The following is a 17,963-nucleotide window of genomic DNA, read 5'->3' on the forward strand; positions in this document are numbered from 1 at the left end:
TTTAAGTTGATTGGACTTCAACTTCATCAAAAACAACCGTGACCAAAAACTTTAACCTGAATCGGAACAGACGGACGGACGGACGGACGGACGGACGGACGGACGAACGAACGAACTGACGGATGCACAGACCAGAAAACATAATGCCCCTCTACTATCGTAGGTGGGGTATACAAATGCACGAAAAACAAATATGTAACACATAAACAAACGACATAGTAAGTTAAACTTGTTAGCGGGATCCCCACCCACAAGGGACACAGAAATTAAGAACTATAGGTCACAATACGGCCTTCAACAACATATTGAATGATAAACAAATATATAATACAGCAACAAACATCAACCACAGAATATCTGGTTTCTGACTGTGAACAGGCTCATACATAACGTACTGGGGTTAAACATGTTAGCAGGATCACCCCCTTTAACTGGGACAGTGGTGTTACAGTACAACATAAAAATTAATTACACAAATCAGTTAAATAAGGCTAAACTCATTGTAAGGCTATACATATAAATACAAATAACAATAGCACAGATTAGACGTGAACGGGTACTTGTAAATCATGACAACAACAAAATAAGAAATTAAGTACAGGTCTGAGAGTACTCGCAGTAACTGATAGCTAGTTAAAAACAATAACAACTAATCAAACAATAATGCATGTATATTAAATATAAGTACACAACCAATATCCTATGGATTGAGTGAAAAGACGTTGTAAACAGTCAGAAAAAAAACCCAATGACCTTGTGCACTGCCACGATACAGGTATCAACTATTATAAATCAATGAATGTGCATATATATATAACATTATTATTTAGTTTGCTTTAAATTTGCGGATAATAAGAATCAATATAATTACCAATAAAAACACTATTCAAAGATCTTAATAAAGTGTTAAAGGAATAAGTTTATTTAAAGGTTCGATAAGTGTACCCGGATCAATGCATTCGACACTGACCCAACAAAACATCAGATTTATAAAAAAAATATATACCTAGCCCATCTCGTGAATAATTCTATTTATAACAGTCTGAGTAACAAATAAAACCCTTAAATATCTGCTAGTTTTTACTTTTATATTCCAAATAAAAATAAACGAATGGGCCATAAATTTCAGACTTTTCGAAAAACGAGCACTCTTCTTGATGGACTCATTATATGAAGAAAATGAAATAGGCTGTATGAGTTTGGTAAATACAGAAGACAAAGTTTGGGGAATTCGTGTTGCTCCAGTAGAATGTGCATTTGATAATGGGATGATTGATGTAGTTGGACATCCATGCGTTCAAAGATTATTAAATAGAATTTGGTACAAAGATACAGCAGCGATGTGGCGTGATTGGATGAAGGTAATTTTGATCGTCCATTTTTCCAGCCAATACTTTTTAAGCCAACTTCGTAATTTTCAATCAATAACTTCACAGGTAGTTTTAAAGATTTTTCTTAACACTTTTAAGCACAAAGTATGGTCAGACTTGTCACGTATTATTCGAAGACAAACTTCTTGAATCAATATTAATTTTTGAATTACTCTTATGTGAAATGAATAAGTAAGCTATAGTTTCACATATTAGCTTGATAACGATTTTTTCTGAAGGATTACAAATTGAAACAAGAGAATATTGTTTTGAAATTACAGAATGTGGTTCGTCTATCTGGTGCTGCATGGAAATCACCAGCTATGATGTTTATGGTCCATTATGTAAGATAAGATAGATATATGTTTTTTTGTAAATGCTTAAAGTACATTCACAAAAATACTGAACTCCTGGATACATTCAAAACGTATTTTGTCTCTTTGGCAGCTATATTCTAAAGGCATAATCAAAAGCTAAAACACCCAAACGAATGGACAAAAATGTCGTATTCCTGACTTAGTACAGCTGTTTTCTTACGTAGAAAATAGTGGATAAAACATAGTTTTAAAAATAGCAAGTTATTCCTCTTACTTACATGACGGTCATATAAAGTTACATTATATTGACAACGATATGTGACCGAAACAAAAAGGCATAATAGGTAAAAATGTCAGAATAGGGGTACAACAGTCAACATTGTATTATAATCTTGATAGAAAAAAAGATATGTAACAAATAAACACGGAAATGCATATAGACTTAACAAACATACAAAAATGAGAAACCGCGTGTATAATTGACATATATCTATACTACAATGTACCCAACATAACACACTAAACACAATAAATGGAGATTCTTGATCTCTTATGAATACTCTCATGCGTTTGATGGAGTTCACATAAATGAATACCCAACAAAATTATCTAATATATTGTTTTTATATACTAGTATTAGATAATACATATAAATCTGATGTGCCGTTTTTACTACTACAGTTTACCTGTGTTTGAATTGTCGTATCAAGTTATTGATAAAATGGTGCACGTCTTCTTTAAAACTGTACTGTATGCAACAATTATATCTTAGATATAATGTTCTTTACTTGAAATCAGTATCTTTTTTTCTTTAGCTTTTAATGTTTGGAATACTCATAGCTTACAGTGCATTCCTCTTATCAAACGTAAATGATAGTGGTATTGGATTTTATGAGATGTTGCTGTATTTCTGGATCATTGCAGATGCTGTTGAAGAAATAGTCGTACGTATATACTAATGTATATTTTGGAATTTTGTTTCAAATGAATACTTAAATACTTCAACTTTTATAAGGTCTAATTTTCAACTTCATATAATATTATAGAATGTTCACATCGTTATATAAAAATATTTGCTAATGATACCTTACTGTTCGTTGTCACGCCATCAACGTAATCGCCAGGAATATCACTGCAGCATCGTCATTTAAATGTCGATACTATCACTACATACGATGTTTATCCGCTCGAGATATTTTGAAGTTTTTAAAAAAAAACTGAGGCTCAAGAACACTCAGGACAGAAGAATATACAAGTAAATAAAATAATAGTACATAACAACATAACCTCATCTTGTAAGATTGCTTTTTGTGACGTGACAATAGGATTAACAGAGTAAAGCAAGACACATTGTTTATCTAGATATTTGAGGTTTTACATAATTTAGTAAAAGAAAAAAAAAACGTAATTACTTAACACAAGCAATAAGTCGAGAGAAGTCAGAACAAACTGCCCACAAGCACAAGTACGCAGAAAATGATTGAATGACCGAACGGAGACTATGTTTTAATATAATAAAACTCAGTCTGTTCCGAAGTTGACCTGTTTTTAAACATGATCATCCATTTGATACTGATACAACCCGTTGCTGATATTCGATTGACAAAACATGTTATCCGTGTGCTACACGATGCGAAAGTTATTATTATTTTGTTTGATTTCTTTCTTTTTTTCAGAGAAACATTGTGATAACGATACAAAGACAGAGAACTCACAATCAATCTCGTAAACTGTTTCGGTTGTATTGTTACCTGACAAACTTTTGGAATGTTTTAGCATTGCTGATGTACATTGTAATAGTATCTGCTATACTTGTTCGTATTTTCAATGTAGGCCAGCGCATGGAAATAAGAATTTACAGTCTTGGATTGTTTATAATTTATATGAGATTCTTCCATAGTTTGATGGTTCTGAAATATTTTGGTCTAAAGCTGATAATGATTGGTAAAATGGTAAGTGTATATCTTAAAAGAATATTTCGATTTGAACTTGTTACATCATTTTAAAATTTATTACGGCTGCAACATGTACAATAATAAAACAGGAAAGTGATTGATAAAAACCAGTGGCAGTGAGGAAGTATAAGTGCGATATGACTTGTAATACAATTAGTTTTGAACACATTGATAAAATGATGTTATAGTGTAAATATCAAAATTTTACAATAGTACTTTTATAATTCACAGTAAATATGAATAGGAAAACATTTACATGCAAGCTGTGTGAATGTGGATATTTGTTGAATGAAAACGCGCCTGTGTAACAAAATAAACTTGCACCACTCCCACTCCAGACAATTATTGTCACAAACCATGATAGTATATATGCCGTGACGTCCCGAAGTAAAATACAATATTAGAATGTACGTAAATGTTAGCTTGACCTCATCGCTGTGCTATGTCTTTAGGAAGTAAGACTTAGTACTCAGTGTTTTAATGCCCCTGATGCTCACTTTGAACATGTTAAAGATGCTCAAGTCAAAAATATTTGAAAAGCTTATTGATACCGTAAGTACCGAGCTGCATGTCTTGCAAAAACATCCATACGAACTTGATACTTTTTTTAATTTTATTTAAGTTTTGCTGTATTATTTTGATTTAATACCATTAATTCAAAATGAATAAATGCCTAATGACTTCTTACATACCTTGTAGCTTAAGGAGCTGCTTCAATTTAGTTGGATCCTGTTTGTTTTTACTGTATGTGCTGGTGTTATGTACCATTCGAATATGTATCCTAACCATCGTGATATGTGGCCGAAATTTGGAGCTGACATAGAGAATTGGCGAATATGGAAGATCGTGTCATTACCTTATTGGCAACTTTATGGTGAATTGTCTTTAGACCAGTTGAGAGGTAATTATAATATAACAGAAACATGCATACATTTCAGCAAATATTATTAGTTACCTAGTGTGCTAGTGACCTAATACGATATATATGGGGTCAGTAAATTCCATACGGGGTGTGAGCGTAGCTCAAATCCTCATATGGAATTAACTGAGCCAATGTATGTCGTATAAAGTCATCAGCACACTATGGAGCAAATTAATCACACCGACTATCTTAACATGAGGTATTTTGACCAATGACATATAAAAGTGATCAAATCTTCAATACCGTTAGTATTAGGAACATACTTGCATTTGTATATACAAAAACAAATGCCAACAATAACAACTTGTTAATTTTAAATGTGCTTTATATATTTTTTAATCGTCTGTTGAAACCTTAAAGATTTTCCCTCAACACCGTGTTGTTTGACAAAGGAACATAGCAACACTACTAACTGTTTATTGAAATAAGCCCCGCCTACAAAACTATACGATCTACGCGCAGTAGCTTTTAACCAATCATATTCCTAGATATGTATTGCTGGTGGACTATTAGTCCGCGAGGGTATCACCACCTCAGTAGCCAGTACTTCGGTACTGGCATGAAAATACGGATTTTTTGTGTTATTAAAATTTACTGTTACAAAATGATAGAAATTATTATAAATTAAGGGATGCATCTCCCTCATGCAAAGCTCTGATTCCTTTCAAGGATTTGGCTATACTTTTTTGGACCTTTTGGATAATAGCTCTTCATCTTTTATATAAGCTTTGAATTTCAACTATTTTGGCCACGAGCATCACTGAAGAGACATGTATTGTCGAAATGCGCATCTGGTGCAAAAAAATTGGTACCGTTAATTTTATTACTACCACTGGGTCGATGCCTCTGCTGGTGAACTATTAGTCCCCGAGGGTATCACCACCCCAGTAGCCAGTACTTCGGTACTGGCATGAAAATACGGATTTTTTGTGTTATTAAAATTTACTGTTACAAAATGATAGAAATTATTATAAATTAATGAATGTATCTCCCTCATGCAAAGCTCTGATTCCTTTCAAGGATTTGGCTACACTTTTTTGGACCTTTTGGATTATAGCTCTTCATCTTTTATATAAGCTTTGGATTTCAAATATTTTGGCCACGAACATCACTGAAGAGACATGTATTGTCGAAATGCGCATCTGGTGCAAAAAAATTGGTACCGTTAATTTTATTACTACCACTGGGTCGATGCCTCTGCTGGTGGACTATTCGTCCCCGAGGGTATCACCACCCCAGTAGCCAGTACTTCGGTACTGGCATGAAAATACGGATTTTTTGTGTTATTAAAATTTACTGTTACAAAATGATAGAAATTATTATAAATTAAGGAATGTATCTCCCTCATGCAAAGCTCTGATTCCTTTCAAGGATTTGGCTATACTTTTTTGGACCTTTTGGATTATAGCTCTTCATCTTTTATATAAGCTTTGGATTTCAAATATTTTGGCCATGAGCATCACTGAAGAGACATGTATCGTCGAAATGCGCATCTGGTGCAAAAAAATTGGTACTGTTAATTTTATTACTACCACTGGGTCGATGCCTCTGCTGGTGAATTATTAGTCCCTGAGGGTATCACCACCCCAGTAGCCAGTACTTCGGTACTGGCATGAAAATACGGATTTTTTGTGTTATTAAAATTTACTGTTACAAAATGATAGAAATTATTATAAATTAATGAATGTATCTCCCTCATGCAAAGCTCTGATTCCTTTCAAGGATTTGGCTACACTTTTTTGGACCTTTTGGATTATAGCTCTTCATCTTTTATATAAGCTTTGGATTTCAAATATTTTGGCCACGAACATCACTGAAGAGACATGTATTGTCGAAATGCGCATCTGGTGCAAAAAAATTGGTACCGTTAATTTTATTACTACCACTGGGTCGATGCCTCTGCTGGTGGACTATTCGTCCCCGAGGGTATCACCACCCCAGTAGCCAGTACTTCGGTACTGGCATGAAAATACGGATTTTTTGTGTTATTAAAATTTACTGTTACAAAATGATAGAAATTATTATAAATTAAGGAATGTATCTCCCTCATGCAAAGCTCTGATTCCTTTCAAGGATTTGGCTATACTTTTTTGGACCTTTTGGATTATAGCTCTTCATCTTTTATATAAGCTTTGGATTTCAAATATTTTGGCCATGAGCATCACTGAAGAGACATGTATTGTCGAAATGCGCATCTGGTGCAAAAAAATTGGTACTGTTAATTTTATTACTACCACTGGGTCGATGCCTCTGCTGGTGAACTATTAGTCCCTGAGGGTATCACCACCCCAGTAGCCAGTACTTCGGTACTGGCATGAAAATACGGATTTTTTGTGTTATTAAAATTTACTGTTACAAAATGATAGAAATTATTATAAATTAAGGAATGTATCTCCCTCATGCAAAGCTCTGATTCCTTTCAAGGATTTGGCTATACTTTTTTGGACCTTTTGGATTATAGCTCTTCATCTTTTATATAAGCTTTGGATTTCAAATATTTTGGCCACGAAAATCACTGAAGAGACATGTATTGTCGAAATGCGCATCTGGTGCAAAAAAATTGGTACCGTTAATTTTATTACTATCACTGGGTCGATGCCTCTGCTGGTGGACTATTAGTGCCCGAGGGTATCACCACCCCAGTAGCCAGTACTTCGGTACTGGCATGAAAATACGGATTTTTTGTGTTATTAAAATTTACTGTTACAAAATGATAGAAATTATTATAAATTAAGGAATGTATCTCCCTCAGGCAAAGCTCTGATTCCTTTCAAGGATTTGGCTATACTTTTTTGGACCTTTTGGATTATAGCTCTTCATCTTTTATATAAGCTTTGGATTTCAAATATTTTGGCCATGAGCATCACTGAAGAGACATGTATTGTCGAAATGCGCATCTGGTGCCAGAAAATTGGTACCGTTAATTTTATTACTACCACTGGGTTGATGCCTCTGCTGGTGGACTATTAGTCCCCGAGGGTATCACCACCCCAGTAGCCAGTACTTCGGCACTGGCATGAAAATACGGATTTTTTGTGTTATTAAAAATTACTGTTACACAATGATAGAAATTATTATAAATTAAGGAATGTATCTCCCTCATGCAAAGCTCTGATTCCTTTCAAAGATTTGGCTATACTTTTTTGGACCTTTTGGATTATAGCTCTTCATCTTTTATATAAGCTTTGGATTTCAAATATTTTGGCCACGAGCATCACTGAAGAGACATGTATTGTCGAAATGCGCATCTGGTGCAAGAAAATGTGTACCGTTAATATTATTATTTATAACATGAGGTATTTCAAATTTTTGACAATGACATATAAAAGTGATCAAATCTTCAATACCGTTAGTATTAGGAACATACTTCCATTGGTATATACAAAAACAAATGCTAACAATAACAACTTGTTTGTTTTAAATGTGTTTTATATATTCATTTCACTGTCTGTTGAAACCTTAAAGATTTTCCCTCAACACCGTGTTGTTTGTACAAAGGAACATAGCAACACTACTAACTGTTTATTGAAATAAGCCCCGCCTACAAACCTACACGATCTCCGCGCAGTAGCTTTTAACCAATCAAATTCCTAGATATGTATTGAAGGTAAGATAAATAAAGATCCCAGTAGCTCGTAGAATACTAAGTGCGTGCACAAAAATGGTACTTCAATTCATAAAAAGAAAGAAAGAACACAAAGACCTCTTCTAACACTGTACTAGCGTACGAAAAATCTTTAAAAGGTATTTGAATGTCTAAAATACTTTGTTATATGTATTTGTTCTTGTACTAGATATAAGACCTACACTTTTTAGTGACTTCTGCAACATAATAGCATCTTGTTTTATAAAAAAAGGTCAGTTTTTTTCTATACTTTAAGAAATGTTTTATATAGGAGAAAACAATGGAAATGGAACTTCTTGTACGTCAGTTGAATCAGAATGGGAAAGTAACACCAACATGGAGAGATGTGTTGAATACGACTGGGCCATTATGGTTATAGCCGCCATGTATTTACTGATATCCAACCTCCTGTTGATTAACTTAATCATTGCATTGTTTAGGTAAACATTCATTAGTTCAATTACGTTACAACACAAAGTGTCTATATGTGTCGTCTAACGGTTAAGTTGTTTTGTTATGTGACTGCCAATTTGTAACCATGATTTGTTTTCTCTCAATCAATTAACTACTTTCGAAAATCGGTCTACTACTATTGACTTTATATATGAAACTTTGCTATATATGTATTTTTGTAACTGTAATCATTTCCAGCTATCGATTTGAAGAGGTGCAGAACAATTCTGACAGATTGTGGAAGTACTGGAGATATGCAATCATCAAAGATTACAGCACAAGATTTCCTGTGCCTATCAATGTGTTGTTACATGTTGTCAATGGCATAGTAATGTTATACAGTAAGTTCAATATGTAATGGCTCACAAAGACTACTCGTTTAGTATTAAACTGAAAAAAGGACAAAATGTGTAACTGACGGGGAAAAATTGTAAAAAAACATATACATACTACATTTATGAGTTTGACTGTCCCTCTGGTGTCTCTCGTCCCTCTTTTTTTAGCTGAAATACGACCAAAGTGTTTAAGTTACTGCTCAACACCTTAACCACAAATGTAACACTATATTGTTGATCTGTGTTACATTGCAAGAGCTTATGTAAGCAGAATGTGCATATTGCATGCATCGCTCAAAGGTACTCCTGTTCGAATGGTCTCAAAACAAAGGTCGCAAGATTTGAAGATATGCTCATTCGTGTGTGACATTTTTTTTAAAATTTCAAATCATCTATTATAACAGATGCACCTCTTTGATCTTTCCATAGTATGCAACTACAAGAATGAGACGGACAAGAAGTCTACCCCGAGAAAAAAGTCGTTCCAGATGATCATTTTAGTTTTTAAAAAATCCTAATTTTCTCTAAACTTCTAATGAGATAATTTGTCTTGTTGTAGAAAGAAAACGACAAAACGGTAAAACAGAAAATATTGGAGAGCAGAAAAGTGTATCAAGTATGTCCAAAACTATTTATGTTGTATTTGTAGGAATTAGGTTATTCTACATCTGATTACTAGAAGGTCGTACTATTGTGAAAGTTTAACTTCAATTAATTCTAACTAAACTTTTGTTCGTTTGTATTATCGATCATATGATAATTATTTTTTTTTTTTTTATAAAAGTTAAATGATACTTGTAACATAAAAAACAAACAAATAACAACAACAAAATAACTCGCACATACATGCCATAATATTATGCAAGCAAAAATAACTAAGACTTCCCTGTCTTCAGCTCTTAAGACTGTTTTTATAAAGGAACCAGTTTGTTTTACTTTGAAGGATTTAACAGGACTTCTATTTTTTCAGTATCAGACAGATTTGAATATATAGGATAGTATTCTTACAAAGTATTTGTTGAAAACCTAGGAATGACCTCTTTATGTTTTGTATTTTTGGATTGCGTTGTTCTCATTTATCCTTCTTGACAAACTCATTATATTGTTGTGCTGTCATTTATTGCCAGTGCAATATAAATGTGTATATTGAATGGTGTGTTACCGATCATCTTGAAACATATCACGAGCGTATATATTCATACAACAAGACATAAATATAAAATACAAAATATGTGTTTCACAGATGATATCGGATATGTTCCTAACATCGCAACTACAATCCCATTCCCTTTCATGAATGTGACCTACCGAATTAGAATATTTACCAGATTTGTTATAACATGAGCATCACGACGGGTGTCACATGTGGAACAGGATCTGTTTACCTTTCCGGAGCACCTGAGATCACCCCCAGTTTTTAGCGGGGTTCGTGTTGCTTATTCTTTAGTTTTCTATGGAGTGTCATGTGAACTATTGTTGTTCTGTTTGTCTTTTTCATTTCAACTATGGCGTTGTCAGTTTATTTTCAATTTATGAGTTTGACTGTCCTCTGGTATCTTTTAGCCCCTCTTTTATCTTGTACAAAAAGATTGCTTTTATTAACAATAAGATAAGAAGATGTAGTATAATTGTCAATTAGTAAGAAATCCACAAGATCAATTGATAAAATGAACTTGATATAAGCAATTACATGCCCCAATGAGGCCTACAACAAGAACAATAACCCTACCGTATAGTAAGCTATTAAAGGCATCAACATAACACATACAAATGTCTTCAAATGTGATCAAATTCAGGCATAATTTAAACTATCAACTAACCAAAAACAAAGACGGCAAATATGAATCGGGGATAACCACTGATTTACAGTCACCTGCAATGGGACAGACACATAAATGATGTGGCGCGGTAAAATATGTGTGTGATAGCTCAGCTCTCTCTTGTTTTGAGTGGTTCGTATTTAGTTTTCTATGTTGTGTCTTGTTCTCTTTTTCTGTAAGAATTGGGATCTCCAATAAGAATTCTACAGGTACAGCCAAAGTGTATAACCAAATATTAGTATTGATTAAATAATTTAGTAAAAAAAAACCACAACTTTGTGCTGAAGGTTTTTCCAATTTATAACGGTCATGAAAATTTTCAATCGTGACTTCAGACACATGCGTAGCGAAAAAGATGTGAAAAATATACACCGTTAGAAGAGCAAAATAGAACATCAACGACAAAGATTAATATGAAGCGAAAAATTGTCTCTTCTGTATGAAGTTTACGTTACCGCGTGAAACTGATATTTCTAAATATAGAAAGGACAATTTTTTATGTTTGTATCATATCTTAGATTTTTAAACTATCAATCAGTAAATTATCGCTGTAAAATACCTCTGCTGGTGGACGATCCGTGTCCGAGGGTATCATCAGCTTAGAAGTTAGTATTTCGGTACTAACATGATTTAATAAACTTTTCTAAAATTGTCCCTTTATAAATTTTGAAATTATTAAGAAACTAAACTAAGATTTTAATCACTCAGGCAAAGTTGACTTTAGATAAATTTGGCTTTCAATTTTAGGTATTTTCGTCATATAGCTCTTCAACGGTTTCGGTTCTTATACATCCTCGGATTTCAATTTGTTTGGCTTTGAGCGTTCCTGATGAAGGTAAATCCAGAAAAGCGCTTCGTACGCATTGAAATTATTAAACGTGTTGTTTTCAATTTTTTACTTTTGTGTTCATTGGTAGAATGAATCTTTAAAAAAAAAAAAATTCTTGTTCATTAAGATTGTTTTCTTTTCAGGAAAATGCATAGATGCTTGTTCACTCGAACCTGAAACACTAATACAGTTACAAGCAAAGTACGCCACTAGCCGTCTTTATAGCGAAATGACGACGAATTCGATGCATTAGTTTTGATGTTAAATTAAATCAATAATGAAGTTTTCATTAGCGTTTCCAACAGTAGATGTGTATACATCATTATTCAAAGCTGATACATGTGTGGTATTCTTTATATAAATTCAGTGTAGTATGAATTAAAACTTTTCAATTAAAACTTTATAGTACAAAGGTAAAGATTGAAGGGGCTACATACTCATCAACCAACATATGTGGCTCTATTTTTTTGTTCCAGAAGTTCATGTAGAGAAAACGTTCCGACACTTCTTTTGATATCGTATGCTTTTTTTATTTCCCTGTTCAAGTTGGTGGTCATTCTATTTGTATTTGGACGCTGCACGACTAGAGTTTTTAATTTGTGTCCAATCTTAATTATACATTGCAATTGTGCAGATAGGTTTGTTCTCACAACCCCCATCACCCCTATCGTGCCTTCAACAGCTTTTCCTTGTTAATTGTCGTTTCCTAGATATTTATTTTAATATTGATGCTCCAATAATCTGCTGGAATTCGCTTGCGCTATTAGAAAACAATAAAATTGAAAATTGGTATCGATTTTATTGATGGAAAACAACAAAAACATCACTTAATATATACAGCATTCTCATAGATAAAAAATTACTAACAACTTTATCTTAAATATATAAATCAGACGATAGTGATTTAGTTGTGATGCATGCTAGACTATTTAACACAATATCATATTATAAAGAATAGAGAATAGGAACGGGAAATGTGTCAAAACGACGAGCATAGAGCAGATAACAACCCAAGGCTAATCATACCAACTATTGGTTTTTAATGCAGCGATAAAATATCGAGCCCAAAGGTGGATTTCAGCTTGATCCTTAACAATAATAAATACCGGTTTACCTGAACAGACGTCCCACTTAACTGAAAAAAACATATAAAAGAACCACAATTTTAAGAAAAACCAGAAAAGACTAACAAAGGCTTGAGGTTCTTACTTAGGACAGGCACCCATACGTCGTGATTAAACATGTTTTTCTTTTTATATATATATCAAGCCTCCTACTATATCTCTAGACAATTCGGAATAAGCAATTACAAAGAAAATGTTAATCCCCGTTCATAGAATTTCGCATTCTGTTTGTTTAAAATTCTATATATCAAACTTCTAAAAATATGAATTTTGCACATACTATACATGTTCCAGTTTATAATTTGTTTAATTTTTCATACGTTATTTAAATTCCGACATTCCACTTTCTTAATTTACAATTATAATTGTTTATGTTTATTCATCGTTTTTTTCTTCAATACCGTTGCAAGTTCATTATTATTACGCAGTTTTTTTTATTGTAGTCAGAAACTCTCAAGAAAAGATAACTGTATCTTACATTTGTGAAAAATACAATTCAAAATACAGTATGTTAACATCATATACAACAGCATAAACATATACTTATACAAATAATATGAACAAAGTAGAACAGACGCACAATTCAATTTTCTAGGAAAAAGATCTTACACCGTGGACACACATTAAACGCCGTTCATAGTCTTTCCTACCAATTGTTTTTATATTCTCCCTGCTTGCACGTCAGGATGAAAGCAATTAGAAGTGTTATTTTCTTTTAAATCAAAACCAGTATTTAGCCTTTATTTATCACCTATTTTTTTATATATTATTTTAGCGTTAAAGTAGTCAGTTTTGATGCTCCGTCATTGGTCGGAATCGACTTGTTTTTTTGCTTGTTTAACTATTATCTGAAGAAAATATAGTTCAAAACATTTGGACCAACTAACATACTGTTCTGAAAGGTTCTGATATTCCTATTTTTAGTGTGTAAACGACGCAAAAAAATAACCAAGCAACCGGGTGCAATAATTTGTGGAAAGCAAATTACTTTTCATTTATATGCAATATTTGTGGACATACTATGCTAAAACTAAAAATAATTAAGCGGATTTTATGCCCCAAACTCTGCGTATGACGAAGATTTAAAATTGGTAAGAATCGGCCAATAAGTTAACAAATAATTTCATGACATTATCTTAATATTTGTTTTCTTTTCCTTTACGTACATGCACGATATAAATCATTGTTAGAATGCTCCAGGATAATTCAATGTATAAAATATTAAATATTTTGACTTGGTTACATTTATAAATCATTAGTGTTTATGAAGTGTATCTTTCACTGTAGAATAAAGAAATCTGTTAGCACATAACGTTTGTAGTGGTTGAATTCTATCAAGTATCTGCCGTCTTTTTCCATCTGAAACGAAACAAACATTAACAAACAGTGTTATGTATCGTACAAACTAATTCATGTGTGACTGTCCTTACACAAATAAGAGCACTCTTTCTGCATCAACCTTAAAATGCATTTAATATTGAAGCATTTTAGCCAAAACCTACTAGTATATGGTTTTGCTACAGATTATTACAGTATATTAATTACACTCATTGATGTAACTACGCCATACAGTATACCTTTTCTTTTTTTTCTCTCTAAAAAAAGGGTGCTTGTTCTGAAAAAAAGGTGACTTCATAAACTCATTTGTGACTGCAAAATTAGACATTTGGTATACATGTATAAAATGTTCCATGATGTGAAACACTTAGATAGTCCTGAAAATGGATACACATGGTTATATGAAAAGAATCGTGAATCTTTTAAATAGATACTGTATCCCCTTACATTTCCCTCAATGATTATAATCTAATCTATAAACCAATTGGTAGGATGACCCATGTGGGTCATTTTCAAAAAATGTCGAATTTTGAAATTGAAAAATTTATTAAAAGTTACTTATTCAAACAACCCTCTACATAAGCAAATCAAAACAAACAGTACTTTAAGAACAACATATTAAAAGATGCAATCTTAATGATGTCATACAAGAATACAAACATTTTTTGATCGGTGGTACAATATTTTGTCTATCCTGTTACCATTTTCAAAAGAAATTTTGGGTTATTAAGAAAAGGTTTAGATAAAATGTTAAGCTTGTTTTACGTTCACAATTAGATGGTTTTCAAGAGAATCAACTTCTATATATATTCATTCTGTAAAATAATAGATTATTTGCCAATTTTCTAGGTTGTACTGAAAAATGGCTCTAAAAATTGGTTTTCAAAGGTTGTAAAAATTACCACCAGTAATGCAAGTCTAAGATAGCAATTTATATTGTTCGGCCTTTTTACACCTTTTCAAATAAACCCAACATCAAGTAAATCCCTTATAAGTTAATTTACTTTTCTCTTTATTTCGTTGGTAACAGGAACGTACGTTTCTGATATATCACTATATAAAAGTCTATCCTGGTACCTTTTTGTCTATCCTGTTACCGATATCAGTATTGCACCTGCAAATGCTTAATTGGGAAGATTAAGACGTTATAACCTTAAAATGAGTTCAAACAATGAAATATTTCATTCGTTTTTCACCTACATGTTAAGATAAAAAATTTAACGACGTTTTTGTCTATAATTGTCTATACTGTTACTGTAACCATAGCAACCATAGTAACAGGATAGACATAACAGGATAGACAAATTTCTTCGTTTTTGATTGCTGTTGTGACATAACTACTCCCTTTGGTGAAGTGATTATGGTTTTCTATTGTGAGTTTGGTTTCCAACACGTTATTGCACTTTTTACAACCATACTTTTAGTGTAATTAATCAAAATGGTTGGTAACAGCATAGACATGAAAAAAGGACGCTCTATTTTTTTCACTAAATGTCTTGAAATTTCTTTTCTCTACACTGTCGTGCAAGAAACGAGGCGTTTTAAATGTAAAGATTACTTTGCATTTTTGAAATCAACACTGACTGATTCAATATTCATTAGGGAGAATAATCTAACGACTGATTTAAGTAGCGGTAACAGGATAGACATTTTCGTTAAAATTATAATTAACGTTCTTAAAAAGTCCCTTTTGCAGTTATCAAGGCGATCAGAAAATCGGAAAAAAATCATTTGAAATGTGTTTTTCTGACAATGTACGCACACAAATACCCCCAAAATCGGACTTAAATGCAGTTTAATCTTATCAAAATAGATGTAAGGTGTGTTTATTATTAATGTTCTAATCACAAATCCGACAAGCTTTAATTTAAACCATTACAACTGAAATTTCCATTAGAAATTAAAAATTTAGCATGGGTGTACTAAAAATTCGACATTTTTTGAAAATGACCCATATAAAGCATGATCTGCTTCCCTAATGAAGCAATTGAGATCTTCCCCGGTTTCCTTTGGGATTCGTGTTGCTTATTTTTAAATTGTTCGTTGTCGTGTTTTGAGTTACTTTCTTTATCTGCCATGGCGTTGTCAGATTATTTTTGACTATTGAGTTTGAATGTCCGTTGGTATTATTTTTTTCTCTCCTTTCAGAGTGTCATATGAATATATATTTACCTGAGTTTTCCGTCTTGTCTTTTACTGTATGAGACGAACATTGCACTATTAATATAATACATCATTAAACTAGAATATATACCCATAGAATACAATGTCTGCCCCCATTATCACCTTTCCATATTCCATTAAACGAAATATCTTTGTCAAGATCCTTTCGTATTGACATATCAAAACAAGTTAATTGTAATGCATATGTGCATTGTGTTGCAGATAATGTAGCCTCAATTTCGTAATAAACAGCCTCGCGTCTTTCGCAATTTTAGTTTACAGTTATTTTATGAAACAGTAAATTGAAAATGTCAAACGAGTCTGTAATCCAGTGGTTGTTATGGGTTTCTGTCTATCATAATTGTATACTTTTTTCTCGTATTTATGTGTTCTAGTATATATTAATCTGTTGGTTTTCACATTTTGTCTTTTATAGCCTACTATACGGTATTGGTTTGGATTACTGTTCAAGAATTAACGATAATCTGTGATTGTTTATATAGTTTTGTTCTCTATCATGTCCATGTATAGTTGTCTTATTGGCATTTTGAACACGTTTCAATATACAGGTCGTGTGGAATTTATTTATATTTAAAAAAAAACTTCACTTTAGATATATATAATTTGAAAATCACATATGATCAGGTAATTTATAAATAATCAACCTTTTACAGAGTTCAAAAATCGCATCAACGAAAGTATCATTTTCATGTTTTATCAGCATATTAAAGTAACAGTGCCTTGTTTGGAATAGTTATGACATACCAACCTTTTTTTTTCTTACAACAGTTCAATTTAACATTTCTGCGGCGTAAGATTTTTACTATTTTCAATGGGAACAATGGTAGGTTTAGGGGAACCGGATAACGTCTTCTGAACTCAGTTATGATCGAATATCTCCAAAATTTCCACAATCGATCTGAATTTTGCTGAACTTCTTCAAAACGGTATCTAGAAAAAAGATTTGTGTTTTAAATTGGTATTAATTGATCAATACTAATGTACAAGGCAGGAGATGTGCACCTTCTATCAGTACACTTATTAGTTAGTTATTAACTATGAGTTCGAATCCCGACAATGGAAGACATTTGAAATTGTTGTGATTTATATATATATATATAAAGACCTAGATAAGGGGTTTGCGCGTGCAAATGATAAGAGCCACACTGACCTGGTACAGTATAAACAAAGAAAAGGCGCAGCAAAATTGTTCCGTTTGTTTTTACATACAATGTCACCTTTACTAACCTTTCACGATTGATCCGTGCCAATAGGCAAATTATTGCCAAGCACCCAAAATTATCCAAAATCTTTTCCAATCCATCTGTCTAAGCTTTTCGGAGACCAGCAAGTATGAAAGACTTATTTGTGAGAGCTGACGTCTCCTCAAATAAAACCTGTTCAAACTGCAGGATGGTGCATGTCGTGAGGTAAAAGAAGATGTCGGACTTGCCACCAAATACTGAAAACCCAAACATTTACTTGCCACTACACTGGGTCTGTGTACAGTATATTTTGTAATGTAACTTGCAAAACCATGAATGCTGTATACTTTCTTCAGTGTCTATGTGGCATGCAGTATGTTGGCAAGGCAGAACAGCCATTTAACAAACGCAAGCAAGACCTCCCCGTAAGTCGTCATTGAAATCGCTTTGGCGATCCCAAGCTAATCTAATAAACCTTACCATCACAATCATATACCACAACGAGGG

General features: G+C 32.8%; 2 protein-coding genes across 3 annotated transcripts in view; one reads left to right on the forward strand and one right to left on the reverse strand.

Moving 5' to 3' along the window:
- LOC139518984 (transient receptor potential cation channel subfamily M member 5-like) overlaps positions 1–12,414 on the forward strand; it is a 36,676-nt gene extending 24,262 nt beyond the window's left edge. For both annotated transcript variants that reach the window (XM_071310694.1, XM_071310695.1), the window contains 9 exons: positions 1,130–1,361; positions 1,652–1,714; positions 2,503–2,631; positions 3,364–3,639; positions 4,342–4,543; positions 8,461–8,629; positions 8,841–8,983; positions 9,537–9,593; positions 11,770–12,414. In XM_071310694.1, the coding sequence (XP_071166795.1) occupies positions 1,130–1,361; positions 1,652–1,714; positions 2,503–2,631; positions 3,364–3,639; positions 4,342–4,543; positions 8,461–8,629; positions 8,841–8,983; positions 9,537–9,593; positions 11,770–11,879 (1,381 nt within the window). In that variant the 3' untranslated portion in view covers positions 11,880–12,414. The remainder of the gene's footprint in view (positions 1–1,129; positions 1,362–1,651; positions 1,715–2,502; positions 2,632–3,363; positions 3,640–4,341; positions 4,544–8,460; positions 8,630–8,840; positions 8,984–9,536; positions 9,594–11,769) is intronic.
- Positions 12,406–17,963, reverse strand: part of LOC139518983 (transient receptor potential cation channel subfamily M member 1-like) — a 46,586-nt gene continuing 41,028 nt past the window's right edge. The window contains exons 24-27 of the mRNA XM_071310693.1: positions 17,021–17,202; positions 16,261–16,305; positions 13,244–14,109; positions 12,406–12,990 (exon numbers count right to left, since the gene is read on the reverse strand). Of these exons, the coding sequence (XP_071166794.1) occupies positions 14,006–14,109; positions 16,261–16,305; positions 17,021–17,202 (331 nt within the window). The 3' untranslated portion in view covers positions 12,406–12,990; positions 13,244–14,005. The remainder of the gene's footprint in view (positions 12,991–13,243; positions 14,110–16,260; positions 16,306–17,020; positions 17,203–17,963) is intronic.

This window comes from Mytilus edulis, chromosome 4 (genome assembly GCF_963676685.1).
Source record: "Mytilus edulis chromosome 4, xbMytEdul2.2, whole genome shotgun sequence".
Classification (NCBI taxonomy): domain Eukaryota; kingdom Metazoa; phylum Mollusca; class Bivalvia; order Mytilida; family Mytilidae; genus Mytilus; species Mytilus edulis.